Here is an 18,144-nt window from a genome sequence, read left to right on the forward strand (position 1 = left end):
CTGTTGAATTCTATTGTGGTTCTGAAATAGTGTTAGGGACAAGTGTTTAATGTTCAGAATAAATGAAGACAATCCAAAAGAGGGAAGAGAAAACAAAACACAGCAGTGTATCATTTACATTTGCAAATAAGATCTATTATTCATACGATCCTGTTTTTCTCTCTCCTTAGATGACAATGTTTACAATCTGAAATGGCAATATTGTACTGACATAATGTTTCAGTTCATCTTATTTGAGCAACAGTGAGAAAACTAAGAGAAATATGTGTGCAAGGCTGGTATCTGACTTTGATCACTATATGAAGGCCAAAAGTCGACCTCATGAACTTGGCTTCTGCTTTCCACATAACATGATGGTCTAAAAACCTGTAATCACATTACAGACACACACATATAATGGAAATTTTGTTTTGTTTTGTGTTTAATAAATCTCATTGCCATTACATTATAAGGCATCTGTGATAGCCCCCTTTGAAGGCAATACTTCAAGATGAAGTGTCCCATGGGAACATAATGGGGGCATGAAGAAGCATGGAATTTCAAATTACTTATCTACACATCCATAGCACATGAAGCTATGTTATGAAATAATGGTGTGGATAACATGGTGCCCATTGCTGCTTGACAAAGTTCCAGCATTTCGACATTGCAGACCAATCACACTTCTCCAGCACCTGCAGAGGCAGGCAGATCTCTATGAACTCCAGGTCAGACTGGCAGAATTAGTTCCAGGACAACCAAAGCCACACAGAGAAACCCTGTCTCGAAGAAACAAAACAAAACAAAAACAAAAAAACAAAATAAAAATAAAAATACAAATGTAGATACCACAACGTTGTCTTATAGTCTCCACATATCTGTCATGGCTTACATTACACACAACAGATTTAAAAAGAAAAATGTCACTGTCAGTATATTATCAACATCTCTGGATAGTTCTCTTAAAAGGCAATACTTCAATATGATGTGCCAATTAGATAACTGATGAGGGTATGAAGATGCGTGGTACTTCAAATAATAAATACATATTCATGACATATCAAGTTCCATGGTGAAATACAGTTGCATGGTGATTACTCTACCTTATTACATGTCTTCCAAATAGATGAAAATGTTTCGTGGGACACACACATGAGGTATTTAATGTTTTTATATTCTCTATTAAGCATTTTAACATTAACATTGAAATATGATGACAAAACAGGAAATGTTGGTAGCATGCCATCTACCCTTAGACTCATACTTCCAAGACTGACACATGAGGATCATGAATTCAAATGTATCCCTGAATAATTACTGACATCCAAGCCAGGCTGGATACCAAACAACATTTCAAGGGAATTTGTGAAAAAAAAAAAAAAAAAAAAAAAAGATGAACAAAAGCCACAGAAGAAATGTAAGGACCACAAAATAAACTTCACTAAATGGACTTGCCACATATATAGCACACTTTAATATCTACCTCAAATGTTGCAAAATAGAAGCCACAATGCAATCTTCATATCACTCTTTAGTGAACTTGGTACATAATTTACTCACTTCACGGCTATACTGAAAGAGATGAAACAAGTTTGTTTGCTTGAAACTGAGACAACTGTTATGTCTAAAGTATTTACCAAATCACTTACATGAATAGGTTTTTTTTTTCTTGTATGAGTTTCTCCATATTTCCTGATATGAAAAAAGCTTTAAAATATTTACAGGGCTAGAAACATGACTGAGCCCTTAATATTAGTTCATTCCCTGGGCTAAGGTCAGGTTTTTGAGAACTTACAGTAATTCCTGATACAAGAATCTCAAAGGGTCTAACATTCTTGGGAAACAGAATGCACATGCACATACCCACACGAAGACACACTGACATTGCATAATTAAAATTAAATCAAATATTTAAACTAAATTTCACTCATGAATATTTTCTCTTGTAATTCCCGTAACACAGGTGTTGAGGCAGTTTTTCTCCATCATGAATTAGTTCATGTAACAGAAAGCAAGCATGTACACTTGAAGTCATGAAATCATCATTCTTAGTCTGCAGAATCATTGGTGAAAATTTAGGTCATTCTGCTCTGCAGGAAATATGTCACTGGGGCTGCCCTGAGAGTGAACATCTGCACAGCATTTTCAGTTTACACTTTCTGCTTCATACTGCAAATTAAGGATGTGAATTCTTACCTTCCTACTTTAGTTGCCATGTCTGACACCTGATTCCATGCCACTTTCATGGTAATGCTCTAACATTCTGGAACCAAGGGCCAAATAGAACCCTTCCATCAGTTCACTTAGACATGATGTTGAATAATAGGAACAGAAAAGGCACTAATACACACCCATGAAGTTTTACACTTGGATTGATTATCTCATGTAATTGAAGTATGAAATCTAAAAAGGATACCTTATCATTACATCTATAGGTCTTTTGTCCATGTGGGTTTGCCAGTGTAAACAAAATAATGCTTGAACAGATTTTTGACACTTGTTTTTTTTTTTTTTTTCTCCAGAATAATCTTCTGTAACTGAGCATAAGTGTGTTGGCTAAAGATCTTACTTACCAAATGCTTTATATTCAGATTCCCTTTGGTGTGAATTTTTTCGGATCTTCAAAATCTATTATATTCAAAGGCTTTAATATGCTAATTACATAGTAAAAGATTTACTCTTGTATAAAGACTACCATGAATTGCAAAACTTTGCTACACTGACTACATTTAGAGGGTTTCTCTGTACTATGATTTTTGATTTTTGCTTATTTTCGAAGATTAATGATATGTGCACTTGATTACACTTTCATGGTTTCTCTCCAGTATGTGTTCTTTCATGTCTTTGAAGATAACTGTGCCGTATAAAGGCTTTACCACAATGATTACATTCACGGGGTTTTTCTCCATTATGTGTTCTTTTATGTTTTCGGAGACTCTTGCGACATGCAAAGGCTTTATCACACTCATTACATTCATAGGGTTTCTCTCCTGTATGCGTTCTTTTATGTGTTTGAAGATTACTGTATTGTGCAAAGGCTTTACCACATTGATTACATTCATAGGGTTTTTCTCCAGTATGTGTTCTTTTATGTATTTGGAGACTGACTAGATGTGCAAAAGCTTTACCACATTGATTACATTCATAGGGTTTCTCTCCAGTATGTGTTCTTTTATGTGTTTGAAGACTACTGCGTTGTGTAAAGGCTTTACCACATTGATTACATTCATAGGGTTTCTCTCCAGTATGTGTTCTTTTATGAGTTCGAAGACTCTTGTGACATGCAAAGGCCTTACCACACTCATTACATTCATAGGGTTTCTCTCCAGTGTGTGTCCTTTTATGTGTCTGAAGACTACTGTGTTGTGCATAGGCTTTACCACATTGATTACATTCATAGGGTTTCTCTCCTGTGTGTGTTCTTTTATGTGTCTGGAGACTCTTGAGACATGCAAAGGCTTCACCATATTGAATAACTTCAGAGAGTTTCTCTCCAGTATGAATTATTTTATGCCATTGAAGATGACTGTGGCGTGCAAAGCCTTTAATACATTGTGTATATTCAGAAGGTTTTTCTCCAGTATTACTTCTTTCATGCCTGCAAGAATAATTGGCACATGTAAAAGATTTACCACATTCAAAATCTTTATATCTGTATGAATTAATTTTACAATTTGGTATAATTGTAAAGAGTAACCAGATCTTAAGCTTTTATCAATTTGTTTACACTCATGTTTCCCTTCATTAAGGACTATTTTGCATATTTGAAGATACCTGTAATAGTAACAGCCTTTATTTCCTGGTTCACATTTAGGGCATCTTTTTTCTCTAAGAGATTTTTCACATATTTGAAGAGAACTGGAAGAAATTAGACAATTACCCCATGTATTCCATTAATAAATTTTCCTATACTGTGAGTCATACTACATTTGCAAAGTAACCAGGACAAACAGAAATATTTATATATTCCTAGTACTCATAGGGATTTTCTATAATATAAGACTGTTGATGTATTAAGCTAGAAAATCAATTACTTGGAAACTCAAATCACATTCAACATGTCTACTCAACATGGGGACTACTATATCTTCTAATTGTTCTCACATGGAGAGAGGTATAGTGCTTCTTTCCATATCCCTATGCTCATACAGCTTGTATCCAAAGTGATATGTTATATACCCATGAAAGAAAGAATAACAAATAATTTTATACCCATGAAAGGAAGAATAACAAATAAAAGGTTTCCATACTGAATTTACAGCGACTTTCTCTTCTTCATAGACATGGTACATAGATTATGGTATCGTCAAAACAACCCCCTTGAATCTTGCCTTAAACTAACACTCTCACTAAACTTAGCCAAGTCAGAAAAACTATATGAGTAACACCAGCTTTGCTATGCACTATTTGCTCATTAGAAGATTTTGGACAATCACTTACAACCTATTCAATCTGTATACATTTTGTAATATGAGTGATATGAAACTAAATGCATTGGCAGTTATACAGCATAGCACTGACATAATAGCTATGATTCAAGTGGTGATATCTGTTAAGGCATTGATTCCTTGTCTTCCTTCTTAAAAGAATGACTTATAAACACAATTCACTTACCTGCCATTGAGGTATAGGGTTTTGAGAGAATTTAATGATTATCAATTCACTTTAAGCTGTGATTATTTACACTGCTGCTTTTCTTTAAAACTTTCAGATATAATAAGATATCTTCAAAGGCACATCTGTATCAGCATACACATGAAAATTACCTTCCATGTCTTGGAGAACTTTGACAATTTTCTTCAATATTATGATCTTCCCATTTGTAGCCTAAAATATAGTATCAGGAAAAGTATATTTTTGGAAATTGTACAAAATTTAAGTTACTATCTTCTGTGATCCTTAGAACTATGCCTGATTTATTCACCTCATTCTCAATCAAAATTACAAATGAGCATTAATAACCAAGAAAAAGTTGTCCCCTTATTTTAAGATGTGAAGGAAAATTCACAGTATTACCTATAGCAGTGAGGTTCATATAGGTCTCCAGCATCACATCTTTGTAGAGATTCTTCTGGGAAGGATGCAGCAAAGCCCACTCCTCCCAAGTGAAATCAACATGCACATCACTATAAGTCACTGTATCCTAAAATAAGCCAAACATGTACACAATAAAAAGCATGATACTGACAACACTGTAAATGTATAGTTCTTTGACAATATAGTTATATAATTATGGTGATTCCCACACTTATTCTAGGACACCAACATTATAAAATAATCACTGAGTCAATTTAGAAGGAAACTGACTAGGAGGTTTATCTCTATCATTTCTGAACACTTTGAATAGGATATCACCTTGCAAGAGAAAAGCACATTAACATACATAGAGAAACAAGCAAACAGATCAACATTACTGAGTATACATCAGAGAAATTTCATGAACAATTACTAACTAGAAAAAAATCTTGAAAGAGCTGGGTGTTGGAACCCAGCAGTCTGCTGACCCCGCCCCATGATGATGGGCAGGATGCTCATGGCTATGTCTTCTCTATGTCATGACTTACCTGGCTGCCAGAGGACTCAGTTATGCATGTGCAAGTTTCCCTTTTAAAACAAGCAAGCCAAGTGCGCCTCTCTCTTGCTTTTGCTCTCTCTCTTTCTCTCTCTCTCTCTCTCTCTCTCTCTTTCTTTCTCTCTCTCTCTCCCTTGCTCTCCCCCCCCCCCCTTCTCTCCTGCTTTTGGTTGGCCACCTTTTCTCTCTATCAATAAACTCCACGAGGGTGCTGAGTCTTGTGTTTGTGTTTCATAGGCAATAGCTGCAACAAAAGAACAACATTGGTACCGTGGAACTCAGTCAGGCTCTCCTCGAGGACTCGGTGGTCGTATGCTGGCGGGCGGCCAGCCAGAGACACTTGGGGACCCTGATTCCCAACCAGCATCCCAACCAACTTCCATCCACCCGTTCACTGGAAATACCATCCCACACCAGCTTCAATTAGGTAAGGTACCCTTTTTTAAAATTGTAACCCATTTCCTTAGAGTCAGTACATTCCTCACGGGTGAATGGCATACTGCCCTCCCTGGGTGGCATATCTGTTTCCAGCTTTAAGCCTTTCTGCTCTTGGAACTGCTGAGTCCCCCAGCCTCAGTTTGGCCCTGGCAACATTTTCGGGCTGATGAGCTTCGAATAATGCTCTGCCATTCTCGCTTATCGTGTGGCCACACTCTTGAGCTGACAAGTTCCAAGACTGATTGGTCATTTCTCACTTCACCCATGGGGAATAAACCGACCAAAGAAATACCCTACTCCACTCCACTGGGATGCCTAATAATAGAAAACTTAAAATCCTTTCACTTAATGCCACTTGTTAAAGCACCCAGACTTATTTACCAATGTACTGAAAAGTGGTCTAGATATCCCCTAGAAAATAAGTCAAATTGACCAAAATTACTGCCAGCGAACAGGTAGATGGAAGAAGTTTTTTCTACCTCTCTGCTAAACAGTCTCCTTCCCTACACATGTTTCTGTTCTCTTCCCACAATGCTAAAACTCTTCCTGCCTGCTGCAGCTGCAGCCTGTCTCAGGGCAGGAATCTCCTTCCACCTAAAAGTGTTCTGTTCCGCTAGGCATCTTAAACTCCTCTTGTTTGTCCTCTCTGCTGTCCTTCTCTTTTGTTTCTCCGCTGTGCAGATGCCAGTAGCTCACAGTGGGCTGGGCTGAGGCAGCATCTTCTCAAGCTGCCAGCTGTTTGGAATATGTTTATGGCAGCTGCCATCTTGACCATGTGGCCTAGCCTCATCCCCCATGGTTCTTCCCTCTGCTACACCAGCCACCTAGGCAGAGAGAGTCTAGCCAGCTTCTGCCGCCAACAGAACCTGTAATTCATTTACCTTTTGCCTTTTATTCTTTGTCTAGAATTTCTTTTTTTCACTATGTTACACATAGCTTCACACTCTAGTCCTCATTTTTACCCAGACCTGTTCAATATGTCTGCACATGTGATTTAAATTTAACTTTATATGCAAATGTAAGCTAAATATACAACTTAAATTCAACTGTACTAACTCTCTTAATTACAGGGATAACCCTCACTTAGCCACCTGTGTGTTTAAGACAAGTAACTAAAGATAAATTTTGTATACTAAGGTACACTAAACAGCCAGACAGCCGTCAAATGCTCAGAGATCTACAGAATATGGCATTTAAAATGTTTCATTAAAAAGCTTTTATAACAGAGAGACAGGCCAGCTGCTGGCACCACCCATTCCCTCCAAAAAGACTGTGAACACTGAAGAAACTATACCCACAAAAGTGTCATCACTAGCCACCGGGCAATCCTTCCTTTCATCTTAACTGCTGCAAAGGGCTCTAAGGACTGTGGACAAGAGGGCAGTAGAATCGACTTTCTCCACATTGCTTGGGCCAATGTAGGTAAGTCTTCCAAAAGATCCTAATCCACAGGTCTCATGCCATCAGCAGAAGGCAGATGTCCTTAAAGCCTCTAACCTCAACAAATGTGGAGGATCTTGGGGTGTCTGTCCATGCTGCCAGCTAGTAAGCTAGTAAGTCCCGGTTACTCTCTAATCATTCAGGTAAAATTTTATCCTTCTCAAGAACTCGGATGCTTTTGACGACTGGTAGCTTTGTCAGCTTAAAGCAGCTGCCAAGCCTCCAACTGTTACAAAACAGATTTCACAAATGGGTATTTTAAGATTGCAACTGTTTATAGTCTTAACATTAATCCATAAAGTTTTAATGAGCTACTAATCCAACTCTGACACAGTACTAAACATCATACTATGCCACTATACAATCATAACTGTAAGTATAAACTCAAAATTAAGGTGCTTTTCATTGTGCTAAAACTCTGCCAGTTGTATGTGTTAATTCAGCCAAATCATTTCTATCATGATTATGCTGCTAATGTGTCTTAATATTTAGGTTTTTATAAACTCAAAGGATTCTTTTAAGTTCCAGGGAGCTGAATTGAACCCACCCAAACAGGTCAGATTTACTCCAAATAAATATTCAACCTTTCCCTGGTCCCAAGACTCCCTTCCCTCACCTCAGGAACACATCCCTCATCTTACAATTCTCCCCTCAAGTACCAGGACCCAAGGAAAAAAAAAAAACTTTTTTTCTAAACTTAACATTGTCCTCTGCTCTGCTAACATCTTGCCAGATCTCAAAGAGACATCAGAGTTCCACATAGTCAGGACTGCTATGAAACAACCAGCTACCAGGACGTGGCAGCACCCCAGCTGTCTTATTCCCCCAAAGACAATCACTGCCCAAAGTCAGCAGGAATAAGTCTTGAGAATTCAACATCCCTATTTCCTAACCTGCCACACCCAACCCCCATCTTTTTAATAATAATAATAAGTGGGAATGTTGGAACCCAGAAATCTGCCTACCCCACCCCCTGATGATGGGCGGGATGCTCATGGCCATGTCTTCTCTATGCCCTGACTTACCTGGCTGCCAGGGGACCCAGTTACACATGAGCAAGTTTCTCTTTAAAAGCAAGCGCGCCAAGCACACCTCTCTCTTGCGCGCGTGCGCGCCCGCTCTCTCTCCCTTGCTCTCTTCCCCCTTTCTCTTTCTCTCTTCTCTCTCTCTCTCTCTCCTGCTTTCGGTTGGCCACCAGCTACCTCCACTTTCCCTCTCTTCTATCAATAAACTCCACATGGGCGCTGAGTCTCATAGGCAATAGTTGTATCCAAAGAACAACAGTGGGTATATGTTCATGCCATCCAGTCCAGAACTCATATCTGCCTCTGAGTTGAATGCTGGCCTAGTCTATATGATCCATTACAGAACAGCAAGAAATAGATATTAAGAACCTATCTTCCCTGCAAACATCAATAAAAAAAGAAAAGAAAAGAAAAGAAAAAAAAATAAAAACAAAAAGGACAGGAAGAACTCAGGTTTTCTATTGAAGTTCCTACAGAGTTATACATTCACTTCAGTTCTGTATCCATCTTTCATAAATGTGAAGGACTCTAGTTTAAACTGTAACTTTAATAAATCTTACAAAAAGGGACCACATGTTTAAAACAGTTCTAAATTGACAGATAAAAACATGAGCAATGTTAATACTGATCATAAATCACCAAGACATGGCAGGCAAAACAGCTCAGAAGTTACAAGCTCTTGTTGGTCTTGCATATAGGTGGGTTCAATTGCCAGTACTTACATAGGGGATCACAACTATTCATTATTCCAAGCTCAGGGAATTTAAGAACAATTTCAATACTCTGAGGACCAGTCACACATGTGGTAGATATGCATGTATATAGGCAATAGAATCAAACTCATTTTAAAAAGTAAAAACAAATACAACAAGCAGGAAGAATGCCACACACCTGTAATCAGATAACTCAGAAAGTCCAGGCAGTACTAATGTCATGAATCCTGCCATTCTGCCAATTTTAAAAATTCAAGCTGGGGGGTGAAGTACAGATAAACAGCAAATGCTTGACAGGTACAAAACCCTACATTCTAGGCCCCTTGCCACCACCACCCCCCAAAAACAAACAAACAAATATATATAATCAAGGAATGTTGACCCACCTTTAGTCATAGCATTTGGAACAAGTCAGGTGAATCTGAATTTGAGGACAGCCTGTTCTACAAAGCAACTAACTTTCAGGACAGCCAGGGCTACTCAAGACAAACCTTGTCTTCAAAAACAAAAAATAAAAACAACAAAATTTAAAAATCAGGCTAGCAAAATGGCTTAGCATCTAATAGTAATTGCTTCCATTGTATCTAATGTGATTTAGTAACACCTTTAAAATGGTGGTGACGTCAAGACAGACAGCACAAGAAGGAAGCTGGCTGAGCAGTTACAACTACAATGCATTAGAAACACAGAACAGGAAATAGGTTGATGATATAGAATCTCAAATATCATCCCCAATATGGAATTCCACTCAGAAAGGTTCCGCCTACTAAAGGTTCCACAAGCACCACAAAGAAAGCCATCAAGGAGTGCATGTGTTCACATACATCATCCTATCTGAGAGAGCTTTTCTTTCAGTCAACTAGATTCTGATACAGGACACTATAGGCTCATGGTCACCCATGAAGAAAATGCATGTAGTCACTTCAATGATCTTCATAGTCTGCAACAGCCCCTACACTGTTCAAATTTCCAATGTCCAAAGTCTCTTCTTACACCCATGACAATCTCTTGACTGTGTAAATCAGTCAAGTAAAGTCAGAAAACAAGTACATCTTTCCAATATACAACAGCACAGAATAATCATTCTCATTCCAAAGGAGAGGAATTGAGACACAGTGAGTGAAGACTGGCCCAAGGCAAGACTTAAACCCAGGGCAACCATGAAATCCAGTAGCTCTGTGTCAGACACGTGGGGCTTGGGTTTTAAAGGGCTTAGATGGCTCTATTCCCACAACACCCCATACATCTCTCTCCTTGGTCACTTCTACTCCATATATGCAGTTCTCCATGGAAGATGTCTCATAGCATAAGTATCTCAGCATCTTATGGTATCAAACTACAACTCAGACTTCATCCTCACAGAATCATGCAGTAAACTTTCACAGTCCCCTCACTGGTGCTCTGACTCTACCAAACACGGATACCTACAATAGTGTTGAACTGAAACCACAGACAAGAATGCATGGCATTACATTTTGCATCTTTCTTCTTTCCTGATCAAATACAACATCTATTCCCCAACATTTGGCTTCTAAGTTGTGAAGTACCCTGCCATGCTTGGACTAGAGTTGCAGCAGGATTTGTATGAAATTGCTTCCTGGGGCTGGGAATTACTTTGCCCAAGTGTTTCATTAACCAAAGGCATAGAAAGATGGATTGTCAATCTTCGGGCACCTTGCTAGGCTTCCAATGTAGAGCAAGGGTCTTCTCTTTAATAGTAACAATCTCCCTTTATTCCCAGCACTCAGCGGGCAAAGGCAGGCAGATCTCTGTGAGTTCGAGGCCAACCTGGTCTACATAGAGAATCCCAGGACAGGCTACAAAGCTACCAAGGAACCCTGTCTCAAAAAAACAAAACAAACAAACAACAAAAAGGAGCCATGTTGACTGGTAATGGTGGTCGATCACACAGTCACAAGCCAAAGATAATCCAGCATCAAGACTGAACTAAATTATTTTCTCTGAATTTGTCAAATACAAATGGACTAGACATTGTTGACAAACTCATTGCCTGTATAAATTATATATACACTTATTGTACTTACATAGATTTTCTTATGTTAGTTATAGCCTTTTTGTATTAGACAAAAAAAAAAAAAAAGGAGGGGGGGAAGGAATTATAGTGATATGCTATTTATTATTTATTAAAGCAAAGTCAACCACAAGCCATAGAAGCCAGGCACACACCTTTAATCCCAACAGCCAGAGGCTAGGAGGTGATGGTACACACTTTTAATCGTAGGGCTCACGATTAAGAAGTACACAGATCTCCATGAGTCCAAGGCTACTCAGATCTACATAAGATTGATCCAAGCCTAAAGAGAAGCAGCTCACACAAAGATGATCTCAGCACCTGGGATAACACACCTTTAATCGCAGCATTAGGGAGGTATATAAGACAGGAGCAGTGTCTCAGTATCAGGCATTCATTCTCCAGCCACATTGAGGATAGGAAGACATCGAAGTCTCAGGATTTTCTAGCTACAATGAGGAGAGACAACAGGATCAGCCCATTCAGCCTAAGATAGTGGTAAGAGTTAGTGGCCCACTACTTTAATTTTCTGTTCTTCAGCTTGAACTTTGAAGTCTCTAGGTCTTTTATTTATCTTGCAATGAAAGACCATAGACCAGAATGGTGCTATCACTTCTGGAAGGGAGAAGAGTTTCCTCATCTCAATAAATTTAATATACAAACAAATCTCTCAAAAACACCCCAGAGAATAACATGATCTACATAAGCCCTCACAGGTGTGCCTAGAGGAGAGTTGCTTGGCTGATTTTAGCTCGTATCAAGTTGAAAATCAGTATTATTCATCCCATAAAATTTGCAGTATAGATAAAGGAAACATTCCTTTCTTAGTGATATCCCAAATACCATTGAGCTATGTTTGTGGCAAAAGTGTATAAAACCTTTTAAGTTTTTACTCCCTTTCCAGATGTAAGTAGCAATTTTCTGAGGCTCCCCGGGGCAGAAAAATGAACCTCATATAGAGTAAGGCACGGTGCAGAATTCTTCTGACCCATGCTTTTACTTTAGTAAATCAGAATCCTACAGAAGCCTCCTCAGGAACTAACCTATGATATGGTTGCCAAAGAGAAGAAGAGAGATAGAGAGACAAAGAGGAGAGAGTGAGACACACCTACACACAGAGAAAGAGGAGAGACAGACAGACAGACAGACAGTCTCCCTAAGAACCTATTGAAATGAAACTTACAAAGTTACCAAAACTGTAACGTTGTTTTGTATCAATTTAAGTTTGGCTCTCCCTCATAACACCATACTTTCCCAAAGTCCTTTCTATTAATATCTACACTAAATCCATGATAAACATCTCCTTGTACCCAGGTATAGTCATGTGAGGCAGAGGCAAGTGGATCTCTTCAAGTTCCAGGCCTAGCATACGTATTACATAAGGAGTTCCAGGCCAGACAGTGTTAGAAAGCGAGACTGTGTCTCAAAACAGACTCACTCCATAAATCTCTACTTAATAAACTTTAAGGCTAAGCAAATGATTTAATATTGACCTTACAACTATTCCTTTATGTCTGCATTATAAAGACAGTTGCAATTGTGCATGTCTATAAGTCAGTGGGTTTTAAGGCAAGAAATAAGGCAGACAGAAGAACCCCCAGAATTATTCTGTGACTTTTACATCCAAACCATGACAACATATCTTTCTACACATAAATGAGAACATACATACAGTCATAAGTACATAGATAATACAATTACAATTGGATATGCAGCACATACCTTTTATTCTAATACTAGGGTGGCAGAGGCAGGCAGAGTTTAGGGCCAGCCTCACCCACATTCTGAGTTCAAGGACAGCCAGAGATACAAAGAGAGGCCCTGTCTCAAAATAAAGTTCAAACTCTGATTTATATTGACTGATCCTGAAAATCCTTTTCCAAAAAGTACTAACGTGTCCCAGCTTAACCTCAGCAGAGGTCCCAAGATTCAGGACAATATCTTTTAAAGTCATTTCAGACATCAAACACTGGTCCCTGTCAAATCATTCTCAGAAATGAATATAGCCAAGTATGATAGCAGAGCCATGCAAATCTTGAATTCAAGACAGTTTGGTCCTCATAGTAAATATGATAGTAAGACATTTCTCAATAACACACATACAAATATAGTTGAATATAGTTTTTCTTTGTTGTTTTAGACAACATCTCACTAGAAAGCTATAGCTAGCCTAACACTCACACTTTATAATTTAATTAATACTTTATACTGAATATTTTACAACAAATTCATTCTATACCATTGGCTCAATTTTCAAAGCCTGACAGTTTTCTATATGAGCGGGAGCTTCCAAGCAATTGCCTTTATATTTACATAAATGTCAAAGAACCGAAGTGAGAAAAATTTTATGTTGTTTACATTCTTGGTTTTTTTTTTTTTTTTTTTTGCTACATCCAATCATTCTACAAAAATCACTATCAATCTTTTCTTGTTTTTTTATAATTTAGAAATATTATAAGTAGTTTATTTATAAACTGAGGCATGTGTATATTTTGTTTAAATGCTAAGACTTCAACTGTGGAAGCTGAACAATACCTATTAAAGTAAATATAACAGCTACCAGTAACCTAATAAATATTAAGAATGTTTTTCTAAAATTGTTAGAAAATTTCCAAGTATTATATTGAAACTTCAAGTACCACTCTACTTTTAATTTTACTGGGATCAAAAAATAAAAGATGGTTTTTGATACTCGATTATAGTATTAATTGTTGTGCTATCAACACATTGAGTTAAATAGCTATTATTGTATATTACATGAAATAAAGAATGACTATAGTGGATTACTAGGTTTTAATAAAACATGAGGAGCAACTATACATGCCTTTACATACTATGATTCTATAAGAAGTAAACTTAGCAGTGTTTTTCACAATATTTCATCTCAAAAGAGTAATGAATCATGCCTTAGGTAGTAACTCTATTGCTATGAAGAGACACCATGGCATGGCAACCCTTATAAAAAACATTTAATTCGGGTGGCTTATATTTTCAGAGGTTTAGCCCAATAACTTCATGGTTCAACATGGTGTCATGCAGGCAGACATGGTGCTGGAGAAGGACCAGAGCATTGTACATTTTGACCTACAGACGACAGGAAGTGGTTTGGAACATTGGACATGGCTTGAGCATATATGAGACCTCAAAGCCCATCACCCCAGTAACACACTTCCTCCAACAAAGCCACACCTCCCAATAGTGCCACTCCCTACGACCTTATTGGGGCCATTGCATCCAGATTACCAAAAGTACTAGGTATTAATGTTCACAAGGAAGTATGGGATGTCCTCCTAAGTGAGGGAACACTGAACCCATATAATAGAGAAAGACTAAAGGTATAAGTTTGTTTCCACAGCATAATTTATTAGATCAGGAAATGTTTGACAGGACATGCCTAAGACCCCATGACATATTACATGAAGTATTCAGTTTACATTTAACCCAATGTGGGAATGAGAACAATGTTGCTCCTTGTCCTGAACTAGGACAATTCTGTAAAACCAGTTATGTTTTTTGAGATGCCTGTGTTGCTAACTTTTTCCTTCCAATAATGTATAAAGGTTAAACATGTATTCCTCCCATTTTTCTCCTGGTGTAATGAAAAACTATAACATTATTAATTCTAAGGCATCCTGGTGTATTATTTGTTATTCATGGTCAAATGTATATGAAGTATATGTGAATCAGAAGCCTAACTGTTATAAGCATAGTGAAAAATGTCTTTTAGACACGAAAATTAACTTAGTCATTAACACCACTATTCCCAAGGCTGTACATGATAAGCAGAACTGAGTGACATCACTCACTCAAGACAAAAAAGACATAGTCCTAGAACGCCATGACAGCCACTGGGCAGTATATAAACAGAAATCAAGAGCAATGCTCTGCTCTGTACCCTGCATTTGGAAAGTCCCTCTGAGGATCCTGACCCTCAAAACAGATTTCTGTTAGAGACCGCCTGACCTTCAGCTAACATATTTGGCACAGGTGAGCAGCCTTTGGAAAAGAGGCTTAGAACCGTAGTTAGTAATTGAGAGTTAGAACATTGTGGGATGACCATCAGCATAATAAAACATAACTTTTGTGATACTAACTTCACATCTCTACCTTCTTATTCATGACATTACTCTTGTCCCCGACTTCCCCTCCAGCATTTACTGTCAGCTGTTTGGCGGGTCTTGGCCATGCTGACTGACTGCAATTACCACAACTCTGACCAGCAGACAAAACCACAATCTATAGAAATGGCAACAATTTATAATATCAACAAGCTCCATAATTCTGGTAATAGCCAATCTAACTAGTTTTTTAGTACAAAATAGCAAATGCCTCAAAACAAGTTATGAGTTTGTTTACCGTATTAACCTTTCAATTTTACCAGTGAGCTCACCTATGATGATCACCCATGCTGTCCCAGGGACATTTCAAGACTAGCAATTTCTAAAGTCTCAGAAGACAATGGGGGAGGGTGGGCATGGAAAACTCTGTAAAGCAGCTGGGTACCAGGAAGTATTTGGAAGGCATCTGGGCTCAAAGAAGGGTCTAGAGAATATCTTAAGGAAAAAAAAAAAAAAAATCAGAAGACAACCTGGTTACAGAAAGGTCCTTAAAAAGTACAGGTGACAACTGCCAAACTAACCTTGCATCAGGTTCTTCCCTATATTACCATGGCAAGCTGTCCCTGGGCTATTCCCAGCATCCTGCCACTTCTAACAGCTACAACAGCAGCACTATGACCTCCACCTCTCTGGGTTTCGTCATTAGCTTTAGTTGACTCCTTGACAAGCTCAATACAGGTCCTGGGACTAATTCCAGGGCTGCAAGTGATTAGGTGAGGGGACACTCCATGAACACTTCCTTCAGCTCCACGGATATCAGACAAGAGCTGGGTTGGGGCTCAGAGCCTGTAAGCTTGTGCAGTCTCACCTTCCTGAATCCCTGAGACAAGCCTCTCAATCGCCTACTAAACATGCCCTGCCTCTCCAAATCCAGCAGAAATGCCTCCACTCATCTCCTCACAAGCACAGAAATGCACCTCTAGGAAAGTTCCTCACAAGCACAGAAATGCACCTCTAGGAAAGTTCCTCATAGACACAGCCATACAACATGCTCACAGACATTTCCTCCTCCCTGGCAATGCCCTTCCAGAAATTCTTTAAACTAACTAAGAGGACTGGGGAATCCAGAGCAGGAATTATACAGGAACTGCGAACCCAAAGCCACAGCTGGCAAAGTAGACAGACACTGAGTCCTGCAAGAAGATCTCTGGTGAAAGAGAAAACATTGCCAGTAGACATACTAACATAGAAAGTTTGGGGGTGGGGGAATCTAATGAGACCCTCTCCCTAGACAAAGTACTTCAGGAAAGTAATGACTATTGAGAGAGGGAGAAGTGTTCTTTCCCAGGGGTGAGCCTCCTAGTTGGTTATCCAAAACAAAGTGATCTGCCCTGAAATCATATAAGTAGAATATATACCAAATATTTAAATACTTATGCACACAGACATATAAATATGCATGCAATAACAACAAAAGAGAAAGAACCAATTTGAGACAGAGTAATTGGGAGCCTATAGCAGGCTTTCTTTTGGGCCAGGAACCAGATCCCAAATCATGACATGGAAGCATATTATTAGTTATGAATTCTCAGTCCCAGCTTAGGCTCCTTTCTCGCTAGCTCCTACAACTTAACCCGTTTCTCTGTATCTACATTTTGTCTTGGGGCTTTTTATCTTTCCTTCTTTCTGTATTTTCTATTTTCCTGCTTCTGTTGTCTGGCTGGTTGGTGGCTGCCTAGCTTCTGATCCCAGGCATGTCCCTGTCTTTCTCCTTCCTCCTCTCCTTCTCTCTAGATTCCTCTTCCTATATTCTTTCTGCCAGACAGCCCCACCTAGCCTTCTGCGTAGATATTGGCTGTTCAGCTTTCTAGACCAATCAAGGGTCTTAGACAGGCAAGGTGACAGCTTAGTACTGAAGTGCCACCCAACACATGAGATGTCTTTTACAAAATCAACTATAAAGGAATCTTTTGCGTAACAGGATAAATGCAAAGTGCTGAACCTCTAGAAGCTACTGAAGAAACTAGGCCTCTCCAAGTTTAGCAACTTGCTTTCCATGGTTGCACCAAAAGCTGTTGAGGTTGACTACAAAGATGTATTTACACACAGCTCCCCGCTCCCACTGCTGAGAGCACTCTCAGCCCACAGAACAAAATTATTTAGAGGCCCGCCTTTGGGTCCAGGGCATCTGAGGGACTGCAAGGGACCTCACAGGAAAGGCTGCAGCTTCCCATCAAAATCGAGAGAATACCCACCACACCGGCTCCAGCACCTCACCATCTGTCACTCTCCATCAGCCCCCTCACTCACCATATCGAGGTTTCTCAGCTTCCTGCAGCAGCACTCCAAGCGCGGTACTCAAAACCACTGGCGGGGCTCCTTTTCAAGCTCAACCTGGAGCCTGGAGCCCGGAAGAGCCCTGCACCACTCTGACTGGCAGCTCTCCTCAAGGGCCTGATTGGCTAGTGAGGCCTGAGTGACGAAAGCACCTCCCATAGTGTTACAGTGCTTAAAGACACAGCACTATGGTTCCTGATCGTGCCTTCCACCGAGACAAAGACCTTTTCTAGATCTGCAAAAATGTGCATTTTAATAGCACTTGCTCCTGGCTCCAATAGCAGACACTGCTATCTTGCTGCACTCTACAGGTATTTCCCCTTCTGTCTCCTGGACACAATGTGGCTGGCTAGCAGGCACAGCTCACTATGCTATGCGGGTGAAGTGATTTCCTGAGCCACAGGTGGAAAGATACCCAGAATATTAACAATTAAAAAGAGAAGATGTTCTGTGGATTCTCGCTGAGGTCAGACGAACTGAAGGTACTTTTTACCTGCTTGTCACAGGGACTTCAGATAACTAGGAAAGAAAAGTAGGAACCAGATTACAA

At 39.1% G+C, this 18,144-nt stretch overlaps 1 protein-coding gene across 2 annotated transcripts; it reads right to left on the reverse strand.

Moving 5' to 3' along the window:
- Positions 1–401: 401 nt before the first annotated feature.
- Positions 402–17,626, reverse strand: LOC127215599 (zinc finger protein 120). Of its 2 annotated transcripts, none has more exons than XM_051176004.1 (6): positions 17,568–17,626; positions 4,996–5,122; positions 4,746–4,806; positions 2,176–3,577; positions 1,463–1,546; positions 402–758 (listed from the first exon to the last, which is right to left on the reverse strand). In XM_051176004.1, the coding sequence occupies exons 1-4, from the start codon at positions 17,568–17,570 to the stop codon at positions 2,788–2,790; spliced, it is 981 nt and encodes a 326-aa protein (XP_051031961.1). In that variant the 5' UTR covers positions 17,571–17,626; the 3' UTR covers positions 402–758; positions 1,463–1,546; positions 2,176–2,787. The 2 variants fall into 2 exon arrangements, with proteins under 2 accessions (XP_051031961.1, XP_051031960.1); XM_051176003.1 differs by having other exon boundaries at positions 403–758; positions 1,463–1,551.
- Between the last annotated feature and the right edge of the window lie 518 nt (positions 17,627–18,144).

This window comes from Phodopus roborovskii, unplaced genomic scaffold, assembly GCF_943737965.1.
Source record: "Phodopus roborovskii unplaced genomic scaffold, PHOROB, whole genome shotgun sequence".
NCBI classification, from domain to species: domain Eukaryota; kingdom Metazoa; phylum Chordata; class Mammalia; order Rodentia; family Cricetidae; genus Phodopus; species Phodopus roborovskii.